This window comes from Zalophus californianus, chromosome 2, assembly GCF_009762305.2.
Source record: "Zalophus californianus isolate mZalCal1 chromosome 2, mZalCal1.pri.v2, whole genome shotgun sequence".
NCBI classification, from domain to species: domain Eukaryota; kingdom Metazoa; phylum Chordata; class Mammalia; order Carnivora; family Otariidae; genus Zalophus; species Zalophus californianus.
The window spans coordinates 164,916,833-164,944,705 of NC_045596.1; the positions used below are offsets into that span (position 1 = coordinate 164,916,833).

At 49.0% G+C, this 27,873-nt stretch overlaps 1 protein-coding gene and 1 long non-coding RNA gene across 7 annotated transcripts in view; both read right to left on the minus strand.

Moving 5' to 3' along the window:
- Window positions 1-5,055: 5,055 nt before the first annotated feature.
- On the minus strand, window positions 5,056-7,352 carry LOC113924172. Its single transcript, XR_003520564.1, has 4 exons — window positions 7,213-7,352; window positions 6,985-7,115; window positions 6,560-6,611; window positions 5,056-5,239 (listed from the first exon to the last, which is right to left on the minus strand). It is a non-coding gene; the product is annotated as an uncharacterized LOC113924172 (long non-coding RNA).
- Window positions 7,353-10,905: 3,553 nt separating this feature from the next.
- Window positions 10,906-27,873, minus strand: part of GPAT4 (glycerol-3-phosphate acyltransferase 4) — a 34,410-nt gene continuing 17,442 nt past the window's right edge. For 4 of the 6 annotated variants that reach the window (XM_027598326.2, XM_027598325.2, XM_027598324.2 and 1 more), the window contains 11 exons: window positions 21,934-22,003; window positions 21,254-21,554; window positions 20,393-20,467; window positions 19,423-19,512; window positions 19,176-19,269; window positions 18,434-18,549; window positions 17,546-17,601; window positions 17,277-17,362; window positions 14,026-14,154; window positions 13,859-13,938; window positions 10,906-11,899 (listed from right to left, as the gene is read on the minus strand). In XM_027598326.2, the coding sequence (XP_027454127.1) occupies window positions 11,791-11,899; window positions 13,859-13,938; window positions 14,026-14,154; window positions 17,277-17,362; window positions 17,546-17,601; window positions 18,434-18,549; window positions 19,176-19,269; window positions 19,423-19,512; window positions 20,393-20,467; window positions 21,254-21,554; window positions 21,934-22,003 (1,206 nt within the window). In that variant the 3' untranslated portion in view covers window positions 10,906-11,790. The remainder of the gene's footprint in view (window positions 11,900-13,858; window positions 13,939-14,025; window positions 14,155-17,276; window positions 17,363-17,545; window positions 17,602-18,433; window positions 18,550-19,175; window positions 19,270-19,422; window positions 19,513-20,392; window positions 20,468-21,253; window positions 21,555-21,933; window positions 22,004-27,873) is intronic. The other 2 variants (XM_027598327.2, XM_027598328.2) reach the window with 2 other exon arrangements.

Sequence of the window (27,873 nt, forward strand, 5' to 3'; positions counted from 1 at the left end):
CTTCTCTCGTCTCACTGTCAGAAAAACCTTACATGAAATAAGCACCATTATGATACCCATTTTATAGCCAAGGACACTGGGGACACAGAGAAGTTAAGTAACTTGCCCTACGTCACACAGCTTAACTCAGTCTGACTCTGGAGCTTCCATTTTTAACTACCATAAAAGGGGAAAGAGAGAGGGGCCATTTGAGTTAGGTCTGGGCTGTGAACTGTTTAAAAAGAAAATTAGGATTATATGTGTTAATAAATTAAAATCCATGCCGTCAACATTTGAGATCTGCTTTTTGCCTGGCACTGTGCTTGTTGCTGGGCATCCGAACAGAGAACAAGCTCCCTACCCTCCTGATGCTCACGGTCTAGAAGGAGACCAGCTGCCAAGAAAGAAGGGGAACACAATGCTATTGTGATGAACGTCTTCACAGGGAACAGAGGGACCCCCCAGGAGGCAGTGGTTAGGATTAGAGAGAATTTAATTGATGGCAATGGACACTAACAAAAACGCAATTCCCCGTTGATCCACACGTTACCATATCTCATCAAAAGCGTATATCCTGTATTGTGTAAGAAGGGGCACTATAGAATAAAGGTGACCTTCATTAGTAAGAATCACTGCGTCTGAATGACCTAAACATTAGAATTTACAGAGCTTGAATGAAAAGCAATGACTGAATGCTCATTTGAACGATAATGCCATACTCACTATGGCCTTCCATACACTTTCATGCACATTCTTTCATTTGATTCTCCAATAGACTGGTCATTGGATTTTATCCCCAATTTGCATATGTGGAAACTAAGATCTATGCAAGTTCAAAACTCCTTGTCTTCTAAGTCCAGGCTGCGTCTCTCCGTGGACGTGTAAACACCTGAAAGCTACAGAGGACACAAGATGACCAGATGAAGTCCTCTAATCAAAGACACACTGATCAAATGCGTTGTAGCAAACGACTCCGGCGAACAGCATTTCTCTTGGTGTGGTCTATGCTGCTTTGCCGTTGACCACCGGTGTCTCTGGAAGGAGCAGATATGCCACAGCCAGAGAAGATGTTCACTGAGGCAGTTGCCCCAGCTTGCCTGACCTATGATTTGTCAGGCATACAGACCCCCAGGGCCCCTCTGGATCTGCGGACTCAGCTGGACGAGGGCTGCCCCTGGAATGTGTCTGGGGAAAAGTGCCCAGGGCACTGGAGTGGACAAATTTGGCAAATAGTGATTTTAGAAGCCCACATTTTGGCTCTCCCTGCCGGCTCTGGAATTGTTCACAATGACTTGCATTGTGGGTTCTGTAGGGCTTCCTTCTTACTCGGGTGACAAAGATTCAAATAGGGAAGGCAGCCCGGATGGAAGCAAAGCAGCAAAGGGTCTGGATCTTCTTCCCAACGAAAGATGGGGAGATGGTAGGACGCTTCCGGTCTCCTGCTGCCGAATCCGCTCTGGGGCTGTGATACTTGCGAGGTCTAATATAGTCAATCCTTCAAGTGCTCCAGGGAGAGACCCTGCTCTAACAGATTTGCTAAACCACTGCCGCTGTGTTCTGGAAAAGAAAGCAACATTGCGCTTGCAGTTCTAATACTGCTTTAGCTGGGTCCATCAGATGCCACGGTGGAAGGAGCCGGCACAAGCGGGGTCTGCGGGCGAGGTGCAGGATAACTGTAAAGTACAGTGCCTTGCTCAGTGAATGGCAGCTTCTACACTCACTGAGTAGTAAAGGGGTGCAGTGCGCGTCTGTGGTTTGGGCTGGCCTGCCACTGATCCTTGCCTTTTTCTGGTAAGGCCACCCTGACTTTTCTAGGGAAAAAAAACCCTTCTGCCTCATTCGATTGATCTGGTTTGGGCGGGCTGACCCCACCCCCAGGCCTGCATGACTGACACAGTCCTAAGCCAATCAGTGAATGCTACCTCTCTGGTCATGTGATGGATTGGTTCTGGGATTGGCCTGAGGCTCAATTGCAGCCAGAGAGCAAGGACCAGGTTGGCCTCCGGGCTACCAGTCTTACCCGTCTAGCGGGCGCCCTTCCGGCTGCTACCTCGGCCCTCTTACCTCGGGGAGGGTGCGGCACGCCCGCCTGAGAAGGGATCCAACCCCGGGGAGAAGTAGGGCTGAGAGACGGAGGGGGAGCGCGACTGAATGGGTGACACTGTTTCAGGCCCAAACTCAGCCCAGGCCTAATCCACCACTGGCCTTTTCAGGAGATAATACCCTTTTGTCTTGAGGCTGGTTGAAGTGGGTTTCTATAATTTATAAAAGCAAGAACACGAACAGCAAAAATAAATAGACAACCCTGTTGTTTGCTTACAGGCTGGTCCTTCAGGGGGCCTGCCACATGGGGGTACGTGGACAAAGGGGAACCGCCCTGGGCGAGAGTTCCCCAGCGTTCCTTCCCTCCCAGCCCGGACCCAGAGCTGGCTCCTACCCTTTCCCTCTCTTTACTCCCCGCTTCCCCCCACTTCCCCCCAAACCTCGGATGGCCAGGTTGTAATGAATGGACCATCCTTAGTGACAAAATGGGGCTGTAATAAGCGATCCCTCCCCTCCTCGGTGATTATTGGTTCGGAGTTCGGCTCAGATTCCTGAAGAGAGCAGCGCCTGACTCTCGTGGGGAATGACACTTGCGCTCCATGGAGGGTGGCCAGTGAAATCTGCAGAGCCCCCTGCAGAGCCCCCCACAGTGCATGGCTTCATACCTCCAGGGCCCCGCACCACCCTCCCTGCCCATCTGCCTGGGCTGTGCTGAGCCTGCAGAATCACACTGAAGCCGCTCCGTACCAGTCTAGTGATCCCGTCACTTACAGGAGTCTGCTCCCCTGGCGGCAGTGGGCACCCTCCCTTTTCCTGATGCTCCTCGGAAAGCGGCCCATCCTTAGAAGCCCTGGCCTGGCCACACGCATTTGTTGCTCTTCAGGCCCCGACTTTTGACAACTCCGGGTGTGCAAACGGGGCAAGGCCCCAGGTGGGAAGAGAGCTTCAGGTGCTAGATAGGCAGGGCAGGGGAGGGGCGGGCCGGCTGCAGCCCTGTGTGCAGGTCTGTTGAGAAGGTCTCCTTGTCAGTAATAACCCCATGGGGGCAGGACACAAACAGCTCACATTTTTTTTTTTTAAGATTTTATTTATTTGACGGAGAGAGACACAGCAAGAGCAGGAACACAAGCAGGGGGAGTGGGAGAGGGAGAAGCAGGCTTCCCGCTGAGCAGGGAGCCCGATGCGGGACTCGATCCCAGGACCCTGGGGTCATGACCTGAGCCAAAAGCAGACGCTTAACAACTGAGCCACCCAGGCGCCCCAAACAGCTCACATTCTTTAACCAATGATGCTTTTGTCCCTGTTTCTTCCAGGGAAGGCCCCAGCGCCTGAATAGGGACACGATGACATTGGAAGTGGGGGAAGAGGCCGTTCTCCTTGGTGTAGGGCAGTTTCCAGCCTCTTTCCCCACAGCCAACCCAGGAGGCGTGCCGTTCACAAACCCCTCATTAGGGCCTCTCTGAGCAGGCAAACAAACATCATTAATCTTGGCAAAGTGAGTGAAAGCACATTCACCTGTCCAAGCAAGAGAATTAATGTTGTGTCAATAGGAAATTAGTGTTTGCCTCTGGCCTTTACATCTTCCCTTTGCTACAAAAAGCCCAGGGCGGACCAGCCCAAACGCAGGACCAGAGTCAGAGGAAAGAAACCCCCCCCCCCCCCCCCGCAACCCGGCCCAGGGCCCAGCCCGGGGAGGCTGTGCTGGATGGGACGTCGGGTGACAGGAGAGGCCCGGCTGGGAGGGAGGTCTCTGCTGCAGGGGGAGCAGGGGAGATGTTGCCAGCCTCAGACAAGGTGAGTGGTGCCCACAGTGCCTTGGGGCCAAGGTTCTCACTGGACTGTGAGCCCCAAGGAGACACGCACCCCTCCCTGTGCGTGGACCGACGTGGCCTCGGGTGACTGTTTCTCTCCGGTACGCAGGGCTGCGATCTTTCACGCCAGGCGGGCAGTGCGCTGTAGCTGCACAGGCTGAATGGGGCACCGTTATTGGCCAAGGGGCTGCTGCTTATTGAGCACCCGCTAAGTGCCAGGCACGGAGTGTGGTGATTGGCAGTGCTTCCCTAAGTGTCCTGCAAAGAAGGTCTCAAGGATGATACTGCAGGGCAGATGATCCAATAGGTTCGCCTCCAGGCCACATACAGGCAAAAGGTGGATTTGAACCCAGGTCTGACCCTGGAGTCAGTGGTTCCCCCCAGGAATGGTCACACACACTTTCACACCAGGAAGGATCAGCCCACTGCAGGTGAGGTCAAGTGTAAAGACCAGGAGTCTCTGAGGAAGCCTTCTGGGTCATTCCGTGTTCCTCCTATCTGCCAGGAGGGCCTCACTATTGGGGGGTGGGTCAGAGAGAGGCCGGGCTGGGCCGGCCAACTTGAGAGTGCGAGGGTGTGTGCGTGCCTGTGTGCCCCAGGAAAAGAAACTAAACAAGCCGATCAGATCTCTCGTTTCCAGAGCAAAGCACCAATTAAACACAAGGCAGATGTGAGCAAATAAAGCTGTGGCGTCCAGAGAGAAAATCAATACTAGATTATATGCCCTAGCCCAATCAAATGCCAATTAATACAGAGCGGGTGGGGCTGGGTGCTGGGGGAAGATAAGTCTGGCCGGCCAGCATGCAGGGCCTGACCGTGTTTGCCCCCAACGTCCCCACAACTTGGGGCTCCTGCCCTTCTCCTCCTCAGGTGGGGGCTGCCAGCCCTGATTCACCTGAGGTGTCTGGGGGGCAGCTTGTGTGAGCGGTGCAGGGGTCTTGGGGGGCTGGGTAAAGAAGAGCTGCCCTTTAGTCCTGGGAGCAGCTCAGAAGGAAGGAAGAAGGGCATGGAGATGCTTCGGGAGCTCAGCCCTGGGATGGCACAGACAGTTCAGAGCCTGCAAACGGGCTGTTGGATGTTTAGTTCACCACATAAAAAATAAGGCACTTGCTTTTGGAGAGTGATAGAAAGTCAAGCAAAAATGGGAAAACCGGAAACCAAATTTCTACCCCTAAGAAGTGATACTGAAGCCCCTGATTATTCTGTCCGTGTTTTTATTTAATTCAGAAAGTACAGCCAAGCAGTTAATAAATAATTTTCTGGAGGGGTGATAAAAGATAGATGGCAAAGGGTTTGCAGCACAGGACCTGGTGACTGTGGGGGTGGGGTTGTCCAGAACATTCTGTGGAAAGGCTTCAGTTCATCATCAGGGTGCCAGGGACAAGGCGGTGTGACACAACAGCCACCTGCCAAGAGAGAGAGTTTACCAAGTTTAGCAGGCCCCCTGCCGCAGGGAGGTGGCTTTGGCAACATCAGAAGGACAAATCAAAGGTGCCGACGTCCCAGGGAGAGGAAATCTGGCTGTGGGCTGGGTGCCCGGCTGCAAGAACAGTTACAGACCATGAATTCCTGCCCTTGTGGGGGTCAGGACACATGGTTGCAGGGCGAGTGCGCCCTTCCACCAAAATTCCCAGTGCTCTTGGGGAAAGGAGACCCAGTTGTGTGGGAAGCAGAAAACAAAAGTGGAAGGAAAGGTGGCAAATCAGCACCGAAAAGGGCACCTGCTTCCATTTCCCCCACAGGAAGCCTCTCTGGCCAGGATCCCTCCTGTACCCTGAATACTCCCAGAGGTCCTTTGCAAGTGCGAGCTCTGTGGGCCAAGGACTGTTGCATGCCAAAGAAAAACGCAATTTGCTAGCCGAATATTTTTTAGACATTTTGCAAGATGCACGGCCTCCCTGACAATTTTTAATGTACTAACTGCCTGGTCCAGTGAGCTGATTAATTGGTGCTGGAGAGATCAATAAAAAACAGAAAATTAAAACAATTTTAAAGTGATTAAGTAGTTTAACACCTGTCTCCCGTCACGTCAGCGCAGGAAGAAAAATAAAGCAGGTGTCGAAGGGGCCTCCTGAAGCAAGAGAAAACAGCGCCTGCCTCAGAGAAATGACAAATCACAGCTGGTGGATCAATCGGAGTGCAGGCAGCCCTTCCCCAAGCCCACTGCAGCAGCGGTGGAACCAGAGACCCCAAGAGGCTGGGCACCTCCCCTGGCCGCTCCTTCGGAGCCACTCCTCAGCAAGGGAGGAACAGTGAAAACAGGGCAGGAGGGAGCACGGAGAGCCGAGGACCATCTTGGCCTGGAACTCTGGATGGGATGAGATGGGAAAGCACCAGCTAACCTTCTCCTGACCTCACTTCCAGCCAGTCAGAGCTGAATCTGTGCTGCATGGAGGGGTTCAAAGGCAATGAATATGCATTTGGGGAGCTGTGGGGTCAAGGGAGGGAAATCCATTGTCATAGCTCTCTAGGATTACCAAATCCTCCATTCTGGAAGCTTCAGCTCTCCACCCTGACTCCCTCCCAACCTCCACCTTCCCCTGGCCTCTACTGTCCGGCTGTATCTACAGGTGTGCAGGTACCTGCTGTGATGGCCCCAAAGTCCCTTGTAACCTCCTCTGGGCCAGCCTCACACCCCTAGCCCCCAACCAGCTGCCCAGCAGTGAGAGTCACCCCCGTCCCAGAGTTTAATGTATTTGATTCCGAATCACCGGAAGTAAACTCACGGAGCTCAAGAAACTCTAAGATGATTCTCCCCCAACCTTCCTCACCAGAGTCCTAAAAACAGAGTGGAAAGAACACGGACAGGTCAAGGGAAGTGAGGGGCAATGAACAGAGGCCAGAGGTAAACTCCCCAAGTGAAACATTTCACAGGTCTCCTGTTTTACCTTGAAAGTGGACTTGAATTTTGCACATATCAAGTACAGATTATACTCAATGTTACTCGTGTTCTAGAAAGCTAGGAACATGCTGCCCTGAGGCTCTCCTGCCTGGGCCACCACTGCACGCCCCCCTCCCCCAGGGGGGTTGGGGTGAGGCTCAAGCCTCAGGCACAGGCTCTGAGCTCCTTGGAAGGGGAAGCCCGGCTCCTTGGCCAACCTCCTGCAGGGCAGAATGGGCCACGCCCCTGAGAACCCGCATCAGTACTCACCTGCCTGGTGCGCCAAGCGCCAAGCGTTTGTTTGTTTTCTGCTCTTCAGCTTCCTGTTCCCCTTTGAGGTTCCCTTGAAGCTTTCCCCACCAAGACCAGGACAGAAAAGGAACTCCAAGCAACAGAGAAGACTTGCAGTGGGTTTAAAACATTACATTTTAAAAACATTTAAAAATGTAATTTAAACATTAAATAACCTAAAATGTTTAAAAACGCTAAAGCCCTCACCTGAACTTACTAGCAGTCCCCACTTTGCACGTCTTCCTGTTAACACCTGTCACACTGACCAGGAAGGGAAAAAGAGTCACAGTAGTAGCCTGGATAGGGCCAGAGTCAAGGAGTTCTACCCATGAGCTTTAATACAAGCATTTTACTAGCCACATTCTCCCCCTTTCTCCTGCTTCCGTCCGGGCTGGGAGTTCTGCTTCTGTATTCAGTACTTGGGCCTCTGTACCCATGACAATCCCTGTGGGGCCATATTAGCCTCAACGAAAACTTGTCAACCCTTTACAGCAAATTTTAATGCCATGACCATCTCACAAAAAAAGTCCTCCAGTCTTCAGCTATTGGCCCACTTTAAAAAAAATCATCCATACAGCCAGATCTCTACATAAAATGTAACGTATCTCTTGGCATTTCCTGCCACAAGATGGGACCTGGGAGATTCGGTGGGGATGGAAGCCGAAAGGCCCTGCAATCCAACTTTTCTCATGGGTCCCCGATGCCTGCTTGTCAAGGGTGCCTACTCGGGGGTGCAGCAGGTGGGGTGGCCTGTGGGGCGGCTCAGGCTCTGCGCTGACCCCGGGTGCGTGTGCGTGTGCGCGTGCGTTGTGTGCGCGCGCGCACGCGGGGCCCGGCCAAGGTAGCTCACCGCTCTCGGAAGTAAACAAAGTTCTTGACACGGCGCCCTCCGGCCCGCCGCTGCTCCCTGCAGAGGAAAGGATCAGACTGACGAAGATAAAGTTTCCCCGGGCTCAAGTTCCAAACTCGGCTGTTTTGTTTCTGTTAAAATGCAATTGTTTTTCTCTGGAGTGTGCGGTGACTGCTCGGCGTCAGGAAGATGTATGAAAGCCTCCACTTCAATTCAGCATCCCTTTTCTCCCAGACAAACACGGTCGGATTTTAATAAATCAAAGAGCCACACTGTTTAATAAAAATTTATTGACTTACAAGTGATTATTTATCAAAAGACCATTAATAGCAGGTACTGAAATGATGTGTTACTGGGTGGTGCTGGGGAGACTAATAGAAAATCAATGCAGCTGGCCGGCCGGAATGCATATGAGAAGCCCCCCCGCCCCCCCACGCCTGGCGCGATTGCAGCGGCAAAATACACCAGACGCTACCCCGGCTGCAATGAAAAGTCCCCCCTTTTTATTTATCGTTTACAAATGAAATGATCAATACTTTTAATCTAGAGCAAAATTTATTAACTTTCCCATCGGAGAGAGACATATTGACTGGGAGAGGGGGAGAGGGGGTGTTAGCGCCACGGAAGATGGATGGCCGGACGGCCGTCTCCTAGCCGGTTCGAGAGCCAGAGTGCGTGCCGCTGCCCTTCCGACCCGCAGGTCCCAGGCCACACAGCGCGCGTGCGCCCCGGGGGCACACCCCGGCGGGCTCTCTGTCGCTGCTGTGTCCCGGACGCGGGGGCACCTACCCCACGGACCAGGGGGCTCGGGGGCAGTTCCCGGAAGGAACGGCAGGCTCTCCAGACCCAGAACACCTCTGCGGGTGGGCAGGGTTGGCGCCCGCCGTCGACGGGGTGATGCTGCCAAGGGCTGAGCACTCGGGGATCCGCGGGGGGCTCCCTGCCCCCTCACGGCCAGACTCTTTTCCCCTCGGAAGGGCAGCCGCAGGGAGTAAAGAAGCAAGTGCTCAAGTTGGTTCTCCTGTCACAAGGCCATCATCTCAAACTGCTCCATCAGGCTGAGCTTGCGGAGCTCTGGCCTGGCTGATGGCCTGCTGAGCTCCCTCTGACAGGGGAACTTTACTAGCCTTTCTGGAAAGTTCCTTGTCTAATTAGCTGGAACAATACCTCCCGGTTGAATGGAAACAGCTAGCCGAGATCCACATTCAAACCCAGGCAGCCCCCCGCTTCACCTAAAACACGGAGGGGACTCTACTGGAGCGTCCACTAGCCCTATGTTCTAGAGGAACTAAACCGATACAAACGGAACTACTTCGGAACCAGATGACTTTAGAACCCAGAAATAAAATTTGAACCAGGGTTTTTAAAATTACAGACACTTGAGGTGGAAAGAGCTCTGGAGGCCATCTAGCCCAAGTCCTTAATTGTGGATCAGGAAATGGAGAAATAAAAGTCAAAACAGCAAATGAGCAGCAGGTTTGGAAGTGGTATTAGAAGCTGGCCAGTGCTCATCCCGCCAAATTGATGCCGTTGGTTTTATTCCCAAATCATCCTCATTGTTGCTAGGATCCTAAGCATGAGAGTATTCTGTACTTGGCATTGCTTTACATGATTCTGTCGTTCCTGCATGTTGTAAGGCTTTACCACCCAAGACCTGTCCAGTTATCCCAAACCAAGCATCTGACTTAGGGGTAATGCGGGGCCTGCAGGTCCCCAAATAAAAAGGATGGCCGTGTAGTTTGATGAGTCTCCATACTTACGACAAGCACTATATGAAAATTTTAGAAATTGCTTTTCTGGGGGGTATAATTCACATCTCTTCTCTTAGTAAAACAGTAGAATAATCCTTGCTTAGTTTCCACAAGTATTTCTTTACACAGCAGCTGATTCTAACCCTGGCTCTTGCAAACCTCTGCTAGGTCATCAATAGATAGGCATATTTTTAATACTGTTTTTATCTTTTCAGCACACCTATGAAAATCATGATATAAACGTACTAAACAACAGAGCTTTTTAAAAAAGAACTAAAAAAAGGGAACTTGATCTTCAAAACTGATTTTAAAGATCATTCTGGATGGTCTTTAAACACTATAAATATACTGCCTCCTCCTAAAGGCTGAAAACCACTGTTTACTCTTCGTAAAACAGGTCATAAGAGGCTGTTCCTTACAGTCAAAACAGGGTTTTTATTGGAAAGAAAAATCGTTTTTCACTGGTTAGCAATAGGGCAGGTAAGAGGAAATGGAAGGCTAGCAAGGGAGGCAAAGGAAGCGGAAGCAGTCAGGGCAGGGAAGGCCAAGTGCTATCAAGTCAGTGCCTCAGGAGCAGGGCTGCCCTCCCACCTCATCCCTGGGCACAGGCCAGAGGGCAGTCTGGGAGAGGTGATGCTTACCACGGCTGGTGCAAATCCTGAAAGGGGCCACAGCTGTGCCATGCTGGAGCCAGGGGTGGAAGTGGGGAGGGACGGAAAGCTGGGTGGGCGGGGAAGGCAACTCTCTCTTGTTAGGGATGTGAAACTGGTACACCCTAGGAGCCAGAACTGGTGAGGGTTGCGTGGCTTTGGATCCGCCTTCACGGTGACTGTAGGTGGGCGCAGGGGACCCAGGAAGCCCACAGTTTTCCTCCGGCTGTGTGGAAGCCCACAGTGCACCCAAGAGCCACCTGCCCATCCTGACCCCTCACTAACCCTTCCAGAGCCTCTGTTCCTACCTTGCCCCATTTCCTTGCTGCTTCCCACTGTCCTTACATCCAGACCGCCCTGCCCTCACCCCAACAAATGGTGCCTCTTCACACGCCTCTAATCCCAGGCACCCATCGGAGAAATCCACATCTCAGTCTGTGCTGGAAGTTCTAAGTTAATCAGAGAGATAGGCAAACATCTGATATGAGGAGTAGCTTCTTCTGAACACTATTATTCCTCATTCCAGAAGTCAAGTGGATTCCCTACAGTCCCGGGGCTTTGGTTGAGTCAGAAAACTGTAACTGCTGTAGGAAGTGTGCTGCCTAGGGCTACATCCAAGGGACAAAGAGTGAAGGGGAAAGCCCCTCAATTAATTGACCATCAAAGACAATTTTATTTACTCACAAAAACAAACTCAAAGCCCTTTGCAGCAGCTCTGAGTTCAGACCTTTTCCTGCCACGTTTCATGGACCTATACTTGTAACACTGAACAATTTGTCCTTTAAAATAGCACTTCAATCCCCACAACAACCCTGTGAGGTAGGTATCACCACCCTTCCCCTCCTGATCCAGGTTACAGATGGGGAAACTGAGGCAGCAGTTAACAAAGAGCAAGTCACATGGGAGTTCAGGGTTAGCACTGGAGTTTGAACACAAAATGACTCTTGGTTCCCACCACACCCTAGTCACCGGTCCGCCTCGCTTCTTGCCATCCCGTCTGGTGACTGCCCGTGGGCAGGAGCACAAGAATTAAAACCTCATTTTGCCGAAAGCCCCTGCAGACAGCGGTTTTCCTTTTATCCAGTCTGCGGAGCTCCGAGGCTTCGGGGGGTGATGTTTAGGCTGAAGCAAGTCACACTGCCTCGGCAGTGCCTCTCCTCACAAATGGGGGGACCCTTTCCCCAACAAAGTCCCTGGCAGGTGGCATCCGTAACAGACTGACATGCTAATGTCCCGGACACGGGAAAGTGGCCGCTTCTTCCCCACCACTCAGCCCCACACATGTACAGGTGGAGAGGTGACTTTAATGGCATTCCTCCGACGGACTTAGTGTAAAAGAAACAAGAAGGCATCTCATCCTGGGCAGCAACCCCCAGAAGCGTCCACTTCAGGCGGTGCGCCCAGGGATCTCTGGGGCGGGTCTGAAGAAGCTGGAGTCCTGGGGAGCCCCGGAGTCGGAAAGGCGGCGGGGGCAGCAGCTGGCTCGCGGGTCCAGACCTGCGGGGGGTGGCTCCAGGCAGCGCAAGGCGCAGGCTCAGGACCGGCTCCGGTCCTCGTGGTTCCCAACGATCATTTTGCTGTACAGCTTCTGCTGCTCCTCTTTGAATGTGTCCTTCACCTTCTCCCTCTTCAGACCACCATCCCTGATGAGAGAAAGTGTGGTGTAATAGCAAAGAAGGCCTCCTACCCACCATTAGATCACAGCACCACACTGCTCAAAACCCCAGAGCCTGTCAGAAACAAAAGCACTCAATGGCTCTCTGCCCTGGGAGGGTGGCCTCAGATACTGACCAGGCACTCTCCAATTCCACCGTTTCTACCTTAAATCTCTCACTCTTGCCCTGAGGTCAGAAGTCACTACTCACGGTCAAGGTGGTCAAGGTACTTTGTAATCGCTCAAACCTACCGACCAAGGAGCGTACAATGCTTTCGACTCAAACATTCACCTTCACCCGACAACAGATAAAGGAGGTATTCTGGCATCACGAAAGGTGAGCCAAGCTTTAAGAACTACTGAGACTGTAATGCAGCTGTAAATCTGATCTGTGAAATAAAGTCTGTTAAGACTCAGACCCAGAGATGCATGCTAACAACGAACACAAGGGGAACTGCGAATCCTTACTTCTTCCATGCTTGAAGGATGGTGCTGGAGAGAAATCCAAGTCGCTCTCAGACTCCTGGGCTGACGACTACCTCTACACTGGGATCTGCTTCTTCAAAGTCCCATTCCTAACTGGCACCCCAACTGCTCGCCTACACCCTAGAATTAGCATCACCTACCTTCAGTGACTGACGGAAACCCCAGTCCACTTCCAGGCTTTCTGGAACACCTATACTTCCCCCTCTGAGTTATGCAGGTGGTGGCGGCAGAGAAAGTCTGATGAAGCACCGCCCCCATCACTGGACAGACCTCACAGCAAACGCTCTTCTATGTGTGACACCCTTTTCAATCCACAGCAAAGGTGCCTTTTTAAAGGCAGTCACGCTGATCTAAGGCCCCGTGGACAGGGAATGTGGAACAGTGGTTAAACATTCCAGCCCTAACAGCCTGTCAGACCTGAGCTCAAAGTCTGATGCCCTGATTCCTCTGCAACTCTGAGAAGGTTTCTGGACCTCTTTGAGTTCTGCTGTCTCATCTGTGAAATGGGAGTAACAATCCTGACCCTGCATGGGTTTACTGTGAGGATGGGGTGAGGTCATCCTCGGCAGCGGCACAGTGACTGGCTCACAATGAGCACTCGAGGACCATGCCACCACCTGAGAACCCACATGTCAGTTTAAACTGTGAATCTCTACTACATCCTTTTCCCATAATGCCCACTTTAGTTAAGTGCCCCATAGAACTGACCCTTGTGCTTAAAACGAAGGGGCCTAGAGGATGGAATGATTTCCCTGAACCAGCATTCCTCCCAATTCAGCTCCTGATATTTGGAGTCTAACTATCTCATACTCTAGTGTAAGGGTCCACAACTATGGCCCGTGGGCCAAAGCTAGCCTTAACACCTGTTCTGAGAACGTTTTACTGGAACCCAGGCATGCTCATGTGTTTCCATATGGTCTCAGGTTGCTGTCACATGACAGTGGCAGACTGAAGCAGTCATGACAGCGGCTGCATGATCCACAAAGTCTACAGTATTTACTGACTTCACAGAGAGAGCTTGCCAACTCCTGCTCTAGTAGGGAACAACTAAATGTAATAAATGAAACTTCTGCCTTTCTATGGATGGTCCAGTTTTACCAAATACATAAGATCAGAGAGCCCAGTTTAGGCAGTTTCCAGACCAGCATCAGGTCACCCCTACCTAAAGAGACAAGGACTGTCTAGGTGCCCTGGCAGACGGGTACAGACCCCAGAAGGTGCAGAGAATCAACTGCTTCAGCCCAAGCATGCTGGGCTCTGTGTGCCCAAGGTCAAGGCAGCATGGGACACTTCTGAGCTGGAACTAGGAGAAAGGAGTCACACTGCTCACTCTCCAAGGCTGGCGAGCTTAATTCTCCACACCAGGGAGAGACAGATTCTTCGTAAAAGGAGACAATTCAGCATCTGCTTCAGACATTCACATCCTGCTAGACTCTGCAGATAAAACCTGGCTCTGACTCACCACAGCAGGTCCACGAGGCCCCCCTGCCTGGCAATGGCGGATTTCACCCTATTTGCAAACTGGACGGCATCTTCATCTGTCTGTAAGAAAGAATAAATGAGACCACTCAACACAGGCTGGAGTCACACAGAAGGAAGCCAAGACCTCTGCACGGTGTGAGTACCCACCTCTCTGGTCATGGGAGGCAGGTACCAAACGCTGCAGACAATGGCCCAGCTGGTCATCATTCTCAGCAGGTACGTCACCATCCCGTACTTGCTGCTGTTCCAGAAGGCATCACCAAATTGAGGATCATACTGAAAAGCAGTGGAAAACTGGATGATAAGAAGTCAGTAGTTCTAACAAAACGTGGGTGTCGCCAGCAACTTTTGTGACTGCATCACCTGGGGCAGTATCAGTTCCAGAAAGCCGCTCTCAGACCCCTGCACGAACACTTCTGAAGTAATTCTATGCCCGGGCAGTTCTGACCTCTAGCAACATGAACCTCCCGATGGGCTCAAGATTCTGCTGTAGATCATCAGGGAGGACTCCCCAAATTGCTTTCCTTAAACAAATGAGCTCCCTCTTTGACCCTTTTCACGTCTTCCTCACTCATAGGTGTATGTAATTATTAACATGTTGAAGCATATCCCAAACCGGAGAGAAGAAGATACTCTCCTACCACCATTCCCCAGATTTGACCATTAGAACATTCCACCACACGTGCTTCACCTATCTCCAACACTGCCTCATTCACTCATCCATACTTCTACATGTACCTCACCCAAAGATACCAACTTTTTAATATCATTTCTGGTGCCCCTGACCAAGGAGAAAACAATGACAAAGCTTCTGATACACTTCTGTGATGACACCACGAACAAAGCTAACTGTGAGCAAGAGGCTCTGGTCTGATCGTGGCACCAGCATTCTTCAGCGCACTTCAGGTGCGCAGGACAGCTCACGAGGCCTCCGCCACGCACAAGCAGCAGGCTCACCAGAAACTTTCTTTTGCCAGTGACTCTAATGCAAGCGAAGGCTGCATTTTGTGGGCAACATGGCTGAAGCTGTGACCCGCAATCTCACCCACTAGAAGAGAAATCTAAGCGGCAGGTAAGCAGTGGGGGAGAGGTGAGGAAGTTACGTAAGAAGCAACAAAAGGAACTGAGTTCTCAAAGAGAATTCCGGAACGGAGTGTCCCGAACCTGCTAGCAAATGTCTGAGGGGCTATCACACGCACGACCTCAGGCAAAGACGAGGACCAGAAAAAGAAAAGGAGATGGAATGGCAAGAGAGATCGCGCAGGAGCAAGCTGCTAACGGTGTGAGAAACGCCCTCTCCCTGGAGAAGCTGAGAGGAGCACCGGCAGGGATGCTGCGGGGAGTCGCCCTTGACGGGGTGGGGCTGGGTGTGAACCACAGGATCTTTCAGGCTCCTCAAGCCTAGATTTAATGATTCTCAGAACAGAAACTGTTCACAGTTTCTGATAATTATGCCTAGCTGTGGACCTGACCGCACAGGAAGGAAGACATTTAGATTAAATTACAGACTAAACTAAGAAATTTAGATTTAACTACAGAAAGTTCCGTGAGCTTACATTATAATAGCAAAGGGAAATAAGGGAGAAGAATGAGTTTTAAACTGAAACTAATACTTATGTTTTGAAGAAAATGGTGTTATATTTTATAAAGTACTATATGGATAAAATATTTGACATCAAATGTGAGAGCCCTTGTTTAGAGCTGAATCTCTGTTCCATGCTGGGCTGACACCGTAGAGAGAAAAAGGCGGCAGAAACTGAAAACTGCAATAAATTTCTCAAAATCAAATAACGGCCTAATTTTGGTGGAAATATATTAAGAGCCTCGAAACTGCTAAGGTTATCCAAATCTGGTTACCAATGAAGGCTTTACAAAAACTAGCAAAGTTGTTGTAGAGCAGTTCTTAATCCTAAGTGGGCTTAAATAAATCTGTGGACAGAGTGAAATTATATGTAAAGCTGACATGCCTTTTTCTTTGGAGAGGAGCCACAACTGGCCTAAGGGTACATGTTTCAAAACTGTTTAAGAACCACTGCTCCACAGCAGGGCTCCCCAAGTGTGGTTCCCAACCAGCCCATCTGGAGCACCCCAGAACAGGTTAGAAATGCAAGTTCAGAAACACCATTTTCCCAGTCCCTCCAGGGGATGCTGATACAGCTACAAAGAACTGACGTTCTGGAGCAAACAGTAAGGAAGGGCCTCTTCTAATAATGTTTTTAATGCCCATGTATGGGGTGCACTGGATACTGAAATGCAGAATGGGATGTAGGAGACACAGACACCACTCCCCAGCTCTCCTCCCATGGCAGACACCACTAACAGACTGTTCTCTTTTGTGCTGTTCCCAGAGACAGTACCCTCAATAGGAGGCCTGGGCAGCCCTGACCCATGGGTCAGCCAGTTCTCCTCCAGCTAGCATGCATCTACCACTCCTGCCCCAGTGCTCGGCCTCCCTGGCAAAGGGGAGTGCTGGTAAGCATGTTTCCGCAAGACAGACCCCTCTTCCTCCACTGCACTGGCCGTGCTAAGTGACGCTGATTCTTTCCACAGAATGCTCTGCAGACAACACGCAGACCCTTGCGGAAGGGTGGAGGCTAAATTTTAAGTAGAACTGGCACAAACGTACTTGCTGTTCTACCCTGATCTGAGATTTCAACGTAAGCACTAAACACACTGACAACAGCCTGTAGTGTTTAGAAGTAATAACGTCATAACATTCTTTTAGAAATAGTACAATGTACGGATTTATAAAACCAGATGGATATAAAGGCGGAGAGAGGAAACTAACTGAATCCCATCTTCCCAGTGAGTTTGAAGTACAAGTTCCTAAATGGTGGGGGACAGCCTGGACAAGCTCTTAAGATGCATTTCATTTCATCCATAGTTCCTGGTATTTACAATGATACCGCACCACAGAGCAGTGGAGCTGTTTCTTCCTTCAGGATCAAGGACACATCTGTAGCCATTCATGCTCACCTCTCCACCAAATGTACACATCCAGCTGGACCATACCCCCACTCCCTGCAGCAAGCCTCCTCTTCAAGTGGACTACCTTCCACTCCTGGAAGGTTTATGAAGATGTCATAAGCGGGGGACAACATGCAAAGGTTGTGAAAGAGTTTGCCATTTCCTGAATCTGGTGATGGCAGCAAGGTGTGGGCCAGAACGGGCTGGTTCTCATTCGGACACTCCCCTGTCCCTTCTAGTGGGCTGTGAACCGTGAACAATTCCTTTCTCCTCCTCTGGCACGCTCTACCCACACTAGCCCGGCCCAAGCTGCTCCACCGGAGGACCGACCCGCTGACCGGTGACACCACCTTCTTCCTCCCCTTTCTCTCGCTGTGTCCCATTCATGGCAGCTGTGACAATGACCACATGCGTCCTCAGAGGTCTTGTACCTTGATAGCAACGGGGTAAACCGTGGCTCCAATTTCAAAACTTCCCTTCTTGAACATCATCACTGATGTATTATTGATGCAGGTTCCTAAAACACAGGAGAGTAAAATGCAATTTCTTTTGGTCCTTTTACCTCAGAGATTAGGAGTTTAAGAACTGAATATATTAAGAAAAATTCTTCTAATGGCTCTTCAAACAGGATAAAACCATCCTGCATGGCCTCTGGACCCTCCCACACAGAAGCTCTCTACAGGGATCGACCCCTTCTTACCCTCTGGGAAGATGAGGATGGGTAGCTTGCTTTTATCCTGCACATGCTCAGTCAGCCTTTGGAAGGGAAAAAGAAAACAAAGGTTCAGACAGCCTTACATCCATCATCAAAATGCACTTATAAATAAGCTATGCAGATGTCACACCGGATGGCGTATGAAAGTTAACAAATATGATCTTTTATAAACCCACAGTCTGAATCTCATAAAGACAAAACTTATACAGACAGGGAGAATCAGATGACTATTTAACTAATCCAGCTGTTCAGTTAAGTATTAAGGTCTATGTAGAGGACACTGCTCAGACGTGGGACGACCTAAAGGATGTGCCTGCCGCAGGGCCTTGCTAACAGCACCCTCAATAAACACTTGTTACTGGATTTCTGGACTTCCTGACAGCCGTGCTGGGTTAAACCTACCAGTCCACCTGGCTTAGCACTGTCCCTGAGAGATGCAGTAAAGGGAATCCGGGGCAGGTTCACCTGTCCCTGTAGAAGATGGTCTCAGCTGAGTCTTCATTCCTCTCGGTTTCCTGCAAAGCTCTTGCCATTATGTACACCAGCTCTACCTTTTTTCCACTGCCTTAAGTTTGTTTTTATTTGTGATAATGAGTTCACCTTGATATTTCAAATAGCCTTAAAAGTTCATATGTGGTTTATTACAAGAAGTAGAAGGAAGGAAAAAGGTTGAGAGATTACTAACTTGGCAAATAATACCAAGGTCTCTATACCTTCTTATATTCCATATCTTAGGGGAGAAAAAAGTTTTATTATGAAAGCAGTACAGGCTCAGTGTAGGAGACGCTATGATTCTACGGTGGAGGGATAACTACCCCTAAAACGCATTCGTTCTAACTGGTCATACAGAGCAACAGCATTTTGTGGATTTACCTTTTAGCCACCAGGTGGCGATCTTTCACTTCAGAACGCTCAAACCAGACGTGCGGGCAGGCCTTCACCATGGCTCTCTGAATCACACCCATGAGTCCCCCGTGCACTTGACCCACCTAATCTCACAGAAAGGAATAACCGGGAGTGAAGCCATCCTCACACAAATCCCCCACTCTGTGGAGACAGCCCCAGATCCCAAAAGGAAAGTACCCCAACCTCTCACCCTCTATGTGAAAACCTTTGACAAGCATAGGTTTCTCACTATTAAGAAACCATTATTAGACTCTCTGAATCTTAAATTTTGCCTTTTATTATTCAGTGATATCAAAGATACATCATTAAAAACATAGCTGAAAACCCAAAAAAGAAATAATGAAGAAATAATACCTTGTGTAAAAATGCTTTTCCTGGGCAAATTCTCCAATGCCCTTGAACCCAGTCCTTTCAAATCTTCCTTCCCTGTCCTTCACCCCCTCCCATGGTCTGCCTAAACATCCAAAGTCTAATCTCCAACCACACTCTTAGTTATTACCCTGCTCAGAATACCCCCTATCAAAGTCCCAAGGATTTCTCAAAGCAACAGAAACAGAGGCGACAATCTAGATTGGAGCCCGTGGGTAAAAACATGTTTCCACGTTTATATTCCTAAGTAAGAGCTTTCTGAAGGGTCCAGAAGCATCCCCCAGCCCTGAGCATTCTAAAGCTCTTACTTACCCAAGAAAGCAACAGAAAATGATCTTACCATGGCATAATAGCCATCACTGGCCAAAATGATGACGTCAATTGGAGAGGTGTGATTGGCCACACAGATGCCACCGTTTCGAGGCCTGTTTTCCCTGTGTTTAAAAAAGAACGCAAAACAAGAAAATCCATGTGAAACAACTGATCTGGAACTCAGCCCTTACCTCACCCACCTCATGGGCTCTGAGAGCTCAGAAGAGCCCTCGCTGGCCAATGCCATTTCCCCGTGTCATGCAAAGTGCCCTCACCTGTCGTGGTAGGTAATGATGGCTGTCAGGGCTCGCACACAGATCCGGTAACACATTAAGTGAACATGTTTACTCAGGAACTCCTTAAACCTGGTGGGACAGGACGAAGATTTTTATTTTTACTTCATACATAGGAAGTCAGGAAAAGTTACGGCCTCTAACAATGTAACTATCACTGCCTACAGCCCTTTACGACTGCAGATGTTTTTATAAATATTACCGCATATGGTAAAACTCTATGGTGTACAAGTGTCTTTATGCCTATGTAATGAGGAAACAGAGAAATGACAAGAAGTGCTTATATTCACTGAAGTGACTGGGTTTAGAATTTATAGCCCTCAAATTTCCAGCAAAGGTGAGCCTCCTCGATTCCTTTCCTTTCCAAGGACAGAGTCTAACCTCAACAGCCCAGGGAAGAAGAGAGCTAGCCCCAGAACTTCCAGGAGGAACAAATTTCTCCACAAAAAAAACCCTACCTATATTTCTTTTCCTTTTACCAATTTATCAACACAGCAGAATGCTCAAAACTAAATTTAATGCTGTAAAATCTGTTGGACCTGGGCGCCTGGGCGGCTCAGTCATTGGGCATCTGCCTTCGGCTCAGGTCATGATCCCAGGGTCCTGGGATCGAGCCCCGCAGGGCAAGGAGCCCGCTTCTCCCTCTCCCACTCCCCCTGCTTGTGTTCCCTCTCTTGCTGTGTCTCTGTCAAATAGATAAAATCTTAAAAAAAAAAAAAAAAAAATCTGCTGGCCCTGGACTCCACGGCTGTGAGGTTCCTCCCTTGTCTTTAAAATGGGAAGTGTGTGACTGGTGAAAAATACAATCTTAATGCTGACGCCACTGTTATCAACGGGTTAACTTATCCATATAAGATGCCGGGGGCCTGGCTGCCCGCAGAGGAGCGGCCCGGCTGGAGCCACCACTGCAGAACTAAGTGCCTTCCAGCACGGACTCTCGTAAACCACTCACCTCCCGTTTGGCAGGTATCCCACCACGGTCGTGCCTACCACCAGAAGGCTAATCCCAGTAAAAGCAAGAGCTATCCTGTAAGAGGAAGACACGTGAAAACACAGCAAACAAATCCTTGCACTACAGATAGACTGGAACATGTGAAGATGAAAGTGAGCGTCATGAAAACCAACCCCAAGACCATCTGATCACCTAGGATCCAGGTAAGTTTCATCTAGAAAAGAGAGCAGAAATCCTTTTAATTCCAAACTGACAGTGAGCTATGGATTTGGCTCTCAGCAGATGCTATCTCCTCAGCCATGAGGCAGCCAGAAAGATGGAAAAGCCTACTGTTGGCCGCTCTGCCCTCAGGCACCTGCTGTCCTGCTGTCTCACCCTTCCCTTTGGCTCCACACCCTGGCGGAAGCAGAGCTTCTCTGTGGAGCAATAGGAAGTAGAGCCTGAAGGTACCGGCAGCTGGCAAGGCATACTCAGAATAGCACGTGGTACAGAAAAACCAAGAGTTCAATATTGCCTCTGTATTAGAGCGGCAAGCTTGCAGGAAAGCATCAGCCATGCCCAGCGAAGAGTGGCCAGAAAGTACACCATGTTCCCTGTCCCTGTTTAGGCCATCTAGACAAGCAGTCTGATTTTAAGAAACCCCACGATTTCTGTCTGATATGCAGAGAATCCAAGGGCCTTTAAAAGATAACCCCAGCGTACCCTTCCAAGAGTCAGATGGACTGGCCAGTGACAGAATCAAACCATGCTCCTTTCTAAAATGGGAAAGCAAAGCAGAGCGATGCAGAGAGGCCAACCACGCCTTGGGCTTAGGCAGCAGCAGCAGCCCAGGCCTTTAATCCCCATCCAGCCTGCCCTCACCTGAGTGGCAGAAGGAAGCAATAGCGAATCAGCACTCCTAACCCCCATAAGACGGTGAGCCGAAGGCTGATGTACTGGAAGTTATAGTTGGTTCTACTCAGCAGGTTCCAGGACTCCAATTCCTCTGCTGAGAATCTCTTTGTCACCTCATCATCCATAATGGTCTCCATTCCTTTCCGGCAAAAGTAGAAAATGTCAGAGAGCTCAAACTCTGGAGTATTATCCAGAGCCTTACTACTACCACTTCGACGAATTTCTTTGATCTCTTCTTCTAGTGAAGTGGGATCTTTTGCAATGATTCCTGCAAACGAGAATATCCATGTCAAGCAGCATGCTGGAAGGAAGCATGTTAAAAATACTCAGAGTCCAGGGGCGCCTGGGTGGCTCAGTCAGGTAAGCACACAATTATTTGGTTTCAGCTCAGGTCATGATCTCAGGGTCCTGGGATCGAACCCCTCATTGGTCTCTGTGCTTAGCACGGAGTCTGCTTCTCGTTCTCCCTCTGGTCCTCCCCCCGCCCACACTCTCTCAATAAATAAATCAATAAATAAAAATCATTAAAAAATATTCAGAGTCCATATCCTCCCTTTGATATAGTGAAGAGTATGTGTGGAATTAAAAGCACTTAGGAACATGTTTCAAAGGGACTGTTCGGGATAAGGAGGAAGAGCCGGTCTTACCATTGGTATAGGGCTTGTAAAGTTGGTGGTTTTTCTCCTTGGCACCTCTCTCCATCCTCAAGGTGGCCCACTGTGGGGAGAAACGGCAACACATAGAAGGGGATCCTTCTTCATACAGCAAATGACTCCATTTCCATTCTAAGAAAGCCTCAATCCCAGTCACCTGAGATGGGACTGTAGCTGAGAAAGCACTCACTCTAAAAGGAAAGTCAAAGCCTTCTCCTTCTAGAGCAGTCCCCCTCCTTGATGACAAGGAACAAAAGATGAGTCACCTACAGTAAAGGCCTAGAGTCTCAAGAAGCTTGGGTAAATTTCTTGGGCCTAGGTTCTCTGCCTAAGTCTGTCTTCAGGGCACCTAAGGAAATCACTAGCTGACGGTACTAGACCTCTCGTGTTTCTTCTTCACTGCCAAACAGCAGCTATTCACAAACAGCAAAATCAAGCATCCTTTCAGCAACTGCCTACCACCTGATGCTGCCTACCCCCCAAATTATTCCAGAAGCAACAGTTTTAGTTTTTGAGTATTTAAATAACATACATGTCTAGACTGTCCATCCACCTCTGAGTAGCCTTGTAATAGGAGGACCCCACAACATGATATAGAAGGGCATAGTGTTAAACAAAAACACCATATGGAGATTAAAAAAAAAAAATCTAACTGAACACTTATGCTAAGTCCCTTAAGCAACTCATCCCAACACTCTTTTCTATCTACAAAATAGGACTGATGGTACATCAACCTCCTGCTTCACGGGGTTGCTTAAGATCAAATGAGATCATATATGGGACAGAACTTCGGAAACTGCAAAACACCCTAATTGTCCTCACTGTGACTGAAATACTAATGGACTCTAGAAGAGATCTAGAAGAGAAGCCTCTTCCTAGAGACTCTCTTCCTTAACACCCATCTAACTACAGTGAGCCAGGGTCTCTCCCACTATCCCATAATGAGAGGTGAAAACGAGCTCACTTATCCCTAACTGGAATATGTTATCACTGCATAAAAAGTTATGTCCAGGGGCGCCTGGGTGGCTCAGTCGTTAAGCGTCTGAGCACCTTCGGCTCAGGTCATGATCCCGGGATCCTGGGATCGAGTCCCGCATCGGGCTCCCTGCTCAGTGGTGAGTCTGCTTCTCCCTCTCCCACTCCCTCCTGCTTGTGTTTCCTCTTTCGCTGTGTATCTCTCTGTCAAATAAATAAAATCTAAAAAAAAAAAAAAAAAAAAGTTATGTCCATGGCAAGTCAAAGAAATAGAAATTTTAAAAGGTGTCTTTTCAAACCTGTTTCCACAGTTACGCAAGGTGAGAGAGAACCCTATCATTCTGTGATGCAGCAAAACCCACACAGCCCAAAGCATTTGGCGTAGATTCTGCTGGCAGAGACTCAAGTGTCAGCAAGACTGCTCTGGACGGTCCAGCAGAGCCAAAAGCAGGACATGAGTTTAATCAGTGACCTGACCTCATCTGGAAATTTCTTCAAACACCACTGTCTAAGAAAAAAAGACAGCTTAGAGTCACCCACTCAGAAGAGGTCTAAGGCAAGAAAACCCACATAGCCCATTTTCTATACTTCGGATATTTAGCACTGATGTTTCTTGGCTCTATGCATGGATGATCTTTTCTAGAAAAAAACGTAAAAGAAATGCCTACAATGGAGGAAGGTAGACTCCGCCTGGGAATTCCATCTAGGGAAGAGGGTAATAGGGGCAAGAGAGCTTATAGCAAGCCTGACATACAAACACAGGCCACTCAACTGGAGTTTGGGGTTTTCCATTGTGGCCAAGACCGCACTGGTACAGCAGGCATAGACGGAATCAGAAGAACGTGGTTGTGTACTGACAAGTCTGATACTCAGATGAGGCTACAATAGGCCGTTCATATATGACATCAAGCCTCTTGAGCACTAGAATTTAAGTCTGTGAGAACTGCCTCGTTGCAAAATTCAAGATGGCTGAGGTGTTTTAACTGGAAAGGTACAGGGTAAATGAGACCCTACATCTAGCTCTGTCGCAGAGCTGCCATCAACATCGCCTTGCCCTCCTGCTTTGTGCATCTAGCTTCGCTTTTTCACACTTCAGGTACATTACAAAATGCTTCTGTGTTTAGGAGAGAACTGTCCAGTCGCAAGGCCGGAGGGACCTGGCTGTTAGCTGGGAAGAGCCTGTTCAGGAGGAGAGCCTGATTGGTGAACCGGATTGCTTTGGCCCTGCGGAGAAGACTGAAGGAAAGGGGCGCTGCACAGGAGCAATGTCTTGTAACTCCCCAGCTGGCTTCTCTTGAGTGGTTACTTTCAGAAGATCCAGAATAAAGGGAGAATCCTAGGTTCAGAGTTCATTCCTATAACCGTCCTCTCCTTCCCCTGACATGCGATGCCATTTACCGTGCTAGTTAGCATCAGATTACTCAATTATTCTCGTCTCAGCTTCTCCTAGACAGAGAAGAGCCCAGTTAAGGGCATTAACGATGCTGCACTCTTAGGTAACATTAAACCAAGGCAGACCCTGGCAGGTGAAAGGCAGGCCCAGCTCCAAGAAAGGCAGAGGGTACAATGTGTACTTTTGCTAGTTACTCATTCTTCTGAACACTGCAATTTAGGAATTAATCACAAGTCACATCTAACGGATTTCGCAACCTAATCTCAGCAGAAACTGCCTCCTTCTCAGTCAGCCCTCACTGCACTGTCCCATGAACTAACCATGTATACCCCAAGAACGAGACCCTTAGAAAATTCAGGCTCTCATCATCTAGTAACTCTATTCCCCTGCACACACTACCTCTTTGAACAACTCTCTTTTCTCTCTCTGCCTCAGCTGTGACCACTAAGTAGCTACTAGCAGATCTGCAAGTCTTCACTTCACTGAAGTGCCAACCTCACATTCCCGAGCGCCTGCTGGTCATCTCCCATGCAAGTCCGACCAGCCCTCACCAGCATGTTGCAAATTAAAGGCGGCACACCTCCCAACCCCGAAAGTGCTCCCCTCCCTCCGGCCCTCCTCCTGTGGCACTGCTCACCAAGCTTTCAAGCTTCCCATCTGTCACCAAGTCCTCTCGCTCCTCCCCTGAAAGGGGACTCTTTCACAGCTGCCTCCCGGGTGATGTCAGAACCTTCGCTCTCTAGCTTATTCTCTTGCCTGTATTAATGCAAAGGCAATTCAACTGCTCTTTCCTCCCTTCAAGCCACCCAGACACATGCTGCCAGTCTGATCATGTCACTTCCTGGCTCAAAAAAACTTCAATGGCTTTTCAATGCCTAAAGAAACATTTGCTTCTATAATCGACCTCACTCCCTCTGTGCACCCAATATTTTTGCTCCACTAGGCTATGTACCGTTACTAAACAAGACTGTATTTTCTCACCCGTGCTTCTAGAATGCCTTTTCCTTTTTAAGATCCAATTCAAATGCCAACTCTTCTATGAAATGTTACCTACCCAATTCCTGCAGAGTTCATCTTTCCCGGTGTATCTGAATTAGCATCCAATTGTGAATGAGTTACCTATGCATATACTTGTCTTTCTTACTAGACTGTAAATACCTTGAGGAACAGGAGTCAGAACGTACCCATGTTCTCACTCCAGCAGAGTCTGATAGAAGGTCTTGCACTTAGCAGGCAGTCGCTAAGGGCTGCAATTTAACTCCCAGTATTTCTCTCCATCAAGATCTCCATGTGAAAAGATACAACCTACAACTACTTCCCATCACCTTCCCTGCCAGAGTCATATTCTCACCTTCTTCAGTCCATACTCTCAGCTCGTCAGGGTTCTGTTAAAGTCACCCTTCTTGCTGGAGTAGGGAGGACATGCCTGGTTGACATGACCGCTTTCACTACAAGCACATGAAGCAGGGGTTACGACTTCCACTCTGTAGATGAGGAAGCACATGGGGAAAGTCTGATGACTAAGGTCAAGTTTCAGAGCTCATCGAAGAGCCCTGGATTTCAAGCTAAGGACCACTGACTCAAAAACTCATGCCACTCCCACTGTACAGCCTCTTCAATTTCCTCAAAACTACCACTTTCTGGGACTCTCCAGCATCATGTTTAGAATTGTTGTAACGTTTACAACGGTCTCTGAACTGATCGAGCCCTTGCTACCCATGAGGCAAAATCACCCAGGTCATTTCTTTCCATCTATTTCTAGGCTTTCTACTTTCTTCTTTTCCAAATCATTCCCAACCCAGTGGAAAGCCACTCCCAGGACTTCTACCCCAAATATTATCATCATCACTGTATTGAGGGTAAATCTGAAGCACAAACATTAAGACAACAAAAACACTTTTAAAGAACACTGCTGCCCTCTGCACACGGATATCTGCTGCAACTCAGCACTGAGAGGACCTACACGGAGTCAAGTCTTCCAGGACAGGGAACTGAGAAGACACGGACCCACCCATATTCTCCCCTTGGCAGGGATACCGAGGTTCTTCTATACGGGATGCACTAATTATGGGAAACTAGCTGTTAAGCCAGGGCTTGCTGAGTTCTGCCGAAAGCACAGGGATAGGTATGGCCTGCACCAAGAGGATATGCAGTTTTAATCATCTTTATGAAGATTACCTATTAAAAATGGCCGACAAAAATCCCAAAAGAAAATATGGATACGAAACTATATATACATGCTATTAACACAACCATAAAATATGAATGCAGTGCCAAAGACTGAGAAGTAATACACATACAAAATGTTAAGGTATTAGAAGCTGTGTAAACATGAATGAATGTTTAAAATTCTTTAATATTCTATTACTTGTCTGGTTATCTATTGCTACATAGCAAACCATCCCCTAGCTTAGACGCTTAAACCACCACCACCATTGATTTTGCTCATGAATCTGCAAGTTGCATGAGGTCTGACATTGGCTGGGTGGCTCAAAGGCTAAGGACTGGGATCCTCTTCATACTTGCTCACTCCTGTGTGTGGCAGTTGATGCTGGTTGTCAGGGCCTCCCTGGAGCTGCGAGTTGGAATACCTAACACATAGCCCGGGCTTCCTCACAACATGGTGGCTGGGTGCCAGGGGCAAGCATCCCAAGAGTCAGAAGTTATACTGCCATTTCTAACCTAATCTCACCTATTACACAGTATAATTCAGGTCCACTACATTTTTTTTTAAGATTTTTATTTATTTATTCAAGAGAGACAGAGAGAGGGAGAGAGAGGGGCAGAGGCAGAGGGAGAAGCAGGCTCCTCGCTGAGCAGGGAGCCCGACGTGGGACTCAATCCCAGGACTCTGGGATCATGACCTGAGCTGAAGGCAGACACTTAACCATCTGAGCCACCCAGGCGCCCTGTCCACTACATTCTATTTGTTAGAATCAAGTCATAAAGCAGGCCCCCCTATTCACAAGGAAGTCGATCAGACTCTACCTTTTGATGGCAGACCTCAGAATCACTTCGGGAGTTTTAAAAATATACCCATCCAGACCAATTAAGTCAGAATCTCTGGGGAGATTCTAGTGCTCCCAAATAAGTACTTTTATTTTTTATTTTATCTTTTTAAGATTTTATTTACTCATTTGAGAGAGCGAGTGAGCAAGCACGAGCAGGGTGAAGGGCAGAGGGAGAAGCAGACTCCCCGCTAAGCAGGGAGCCTGATGTGGGACTCGATGCCAGGACTCCGGGATCATGACCTGAGCCGAAGGCAGATGCTTAACTGACTGGGCCACCCAGGTGCCCCCAAATAAGTACTTTTACTGAATTCCCCAGGCAATTCAAATGTGTAGTTGGGGGACAGACCCACAGAATTAAGATGATCTCTGAGCTTTCTACAGCTCCAAAATTATACATAGCAGCCTGATTTAGGAAGGATGAAGAGGCTAAAAAAGGTAAAATAAAAGTCTATTAAAAAACACCCACAAGTGGGACATCTGGGTGGCTCAGTTGGTTGAGCGTCTGCTTTCGGCTCAGGTCATAATCCCAGGCTTCTGGGATGGAGTCCTGCGTTG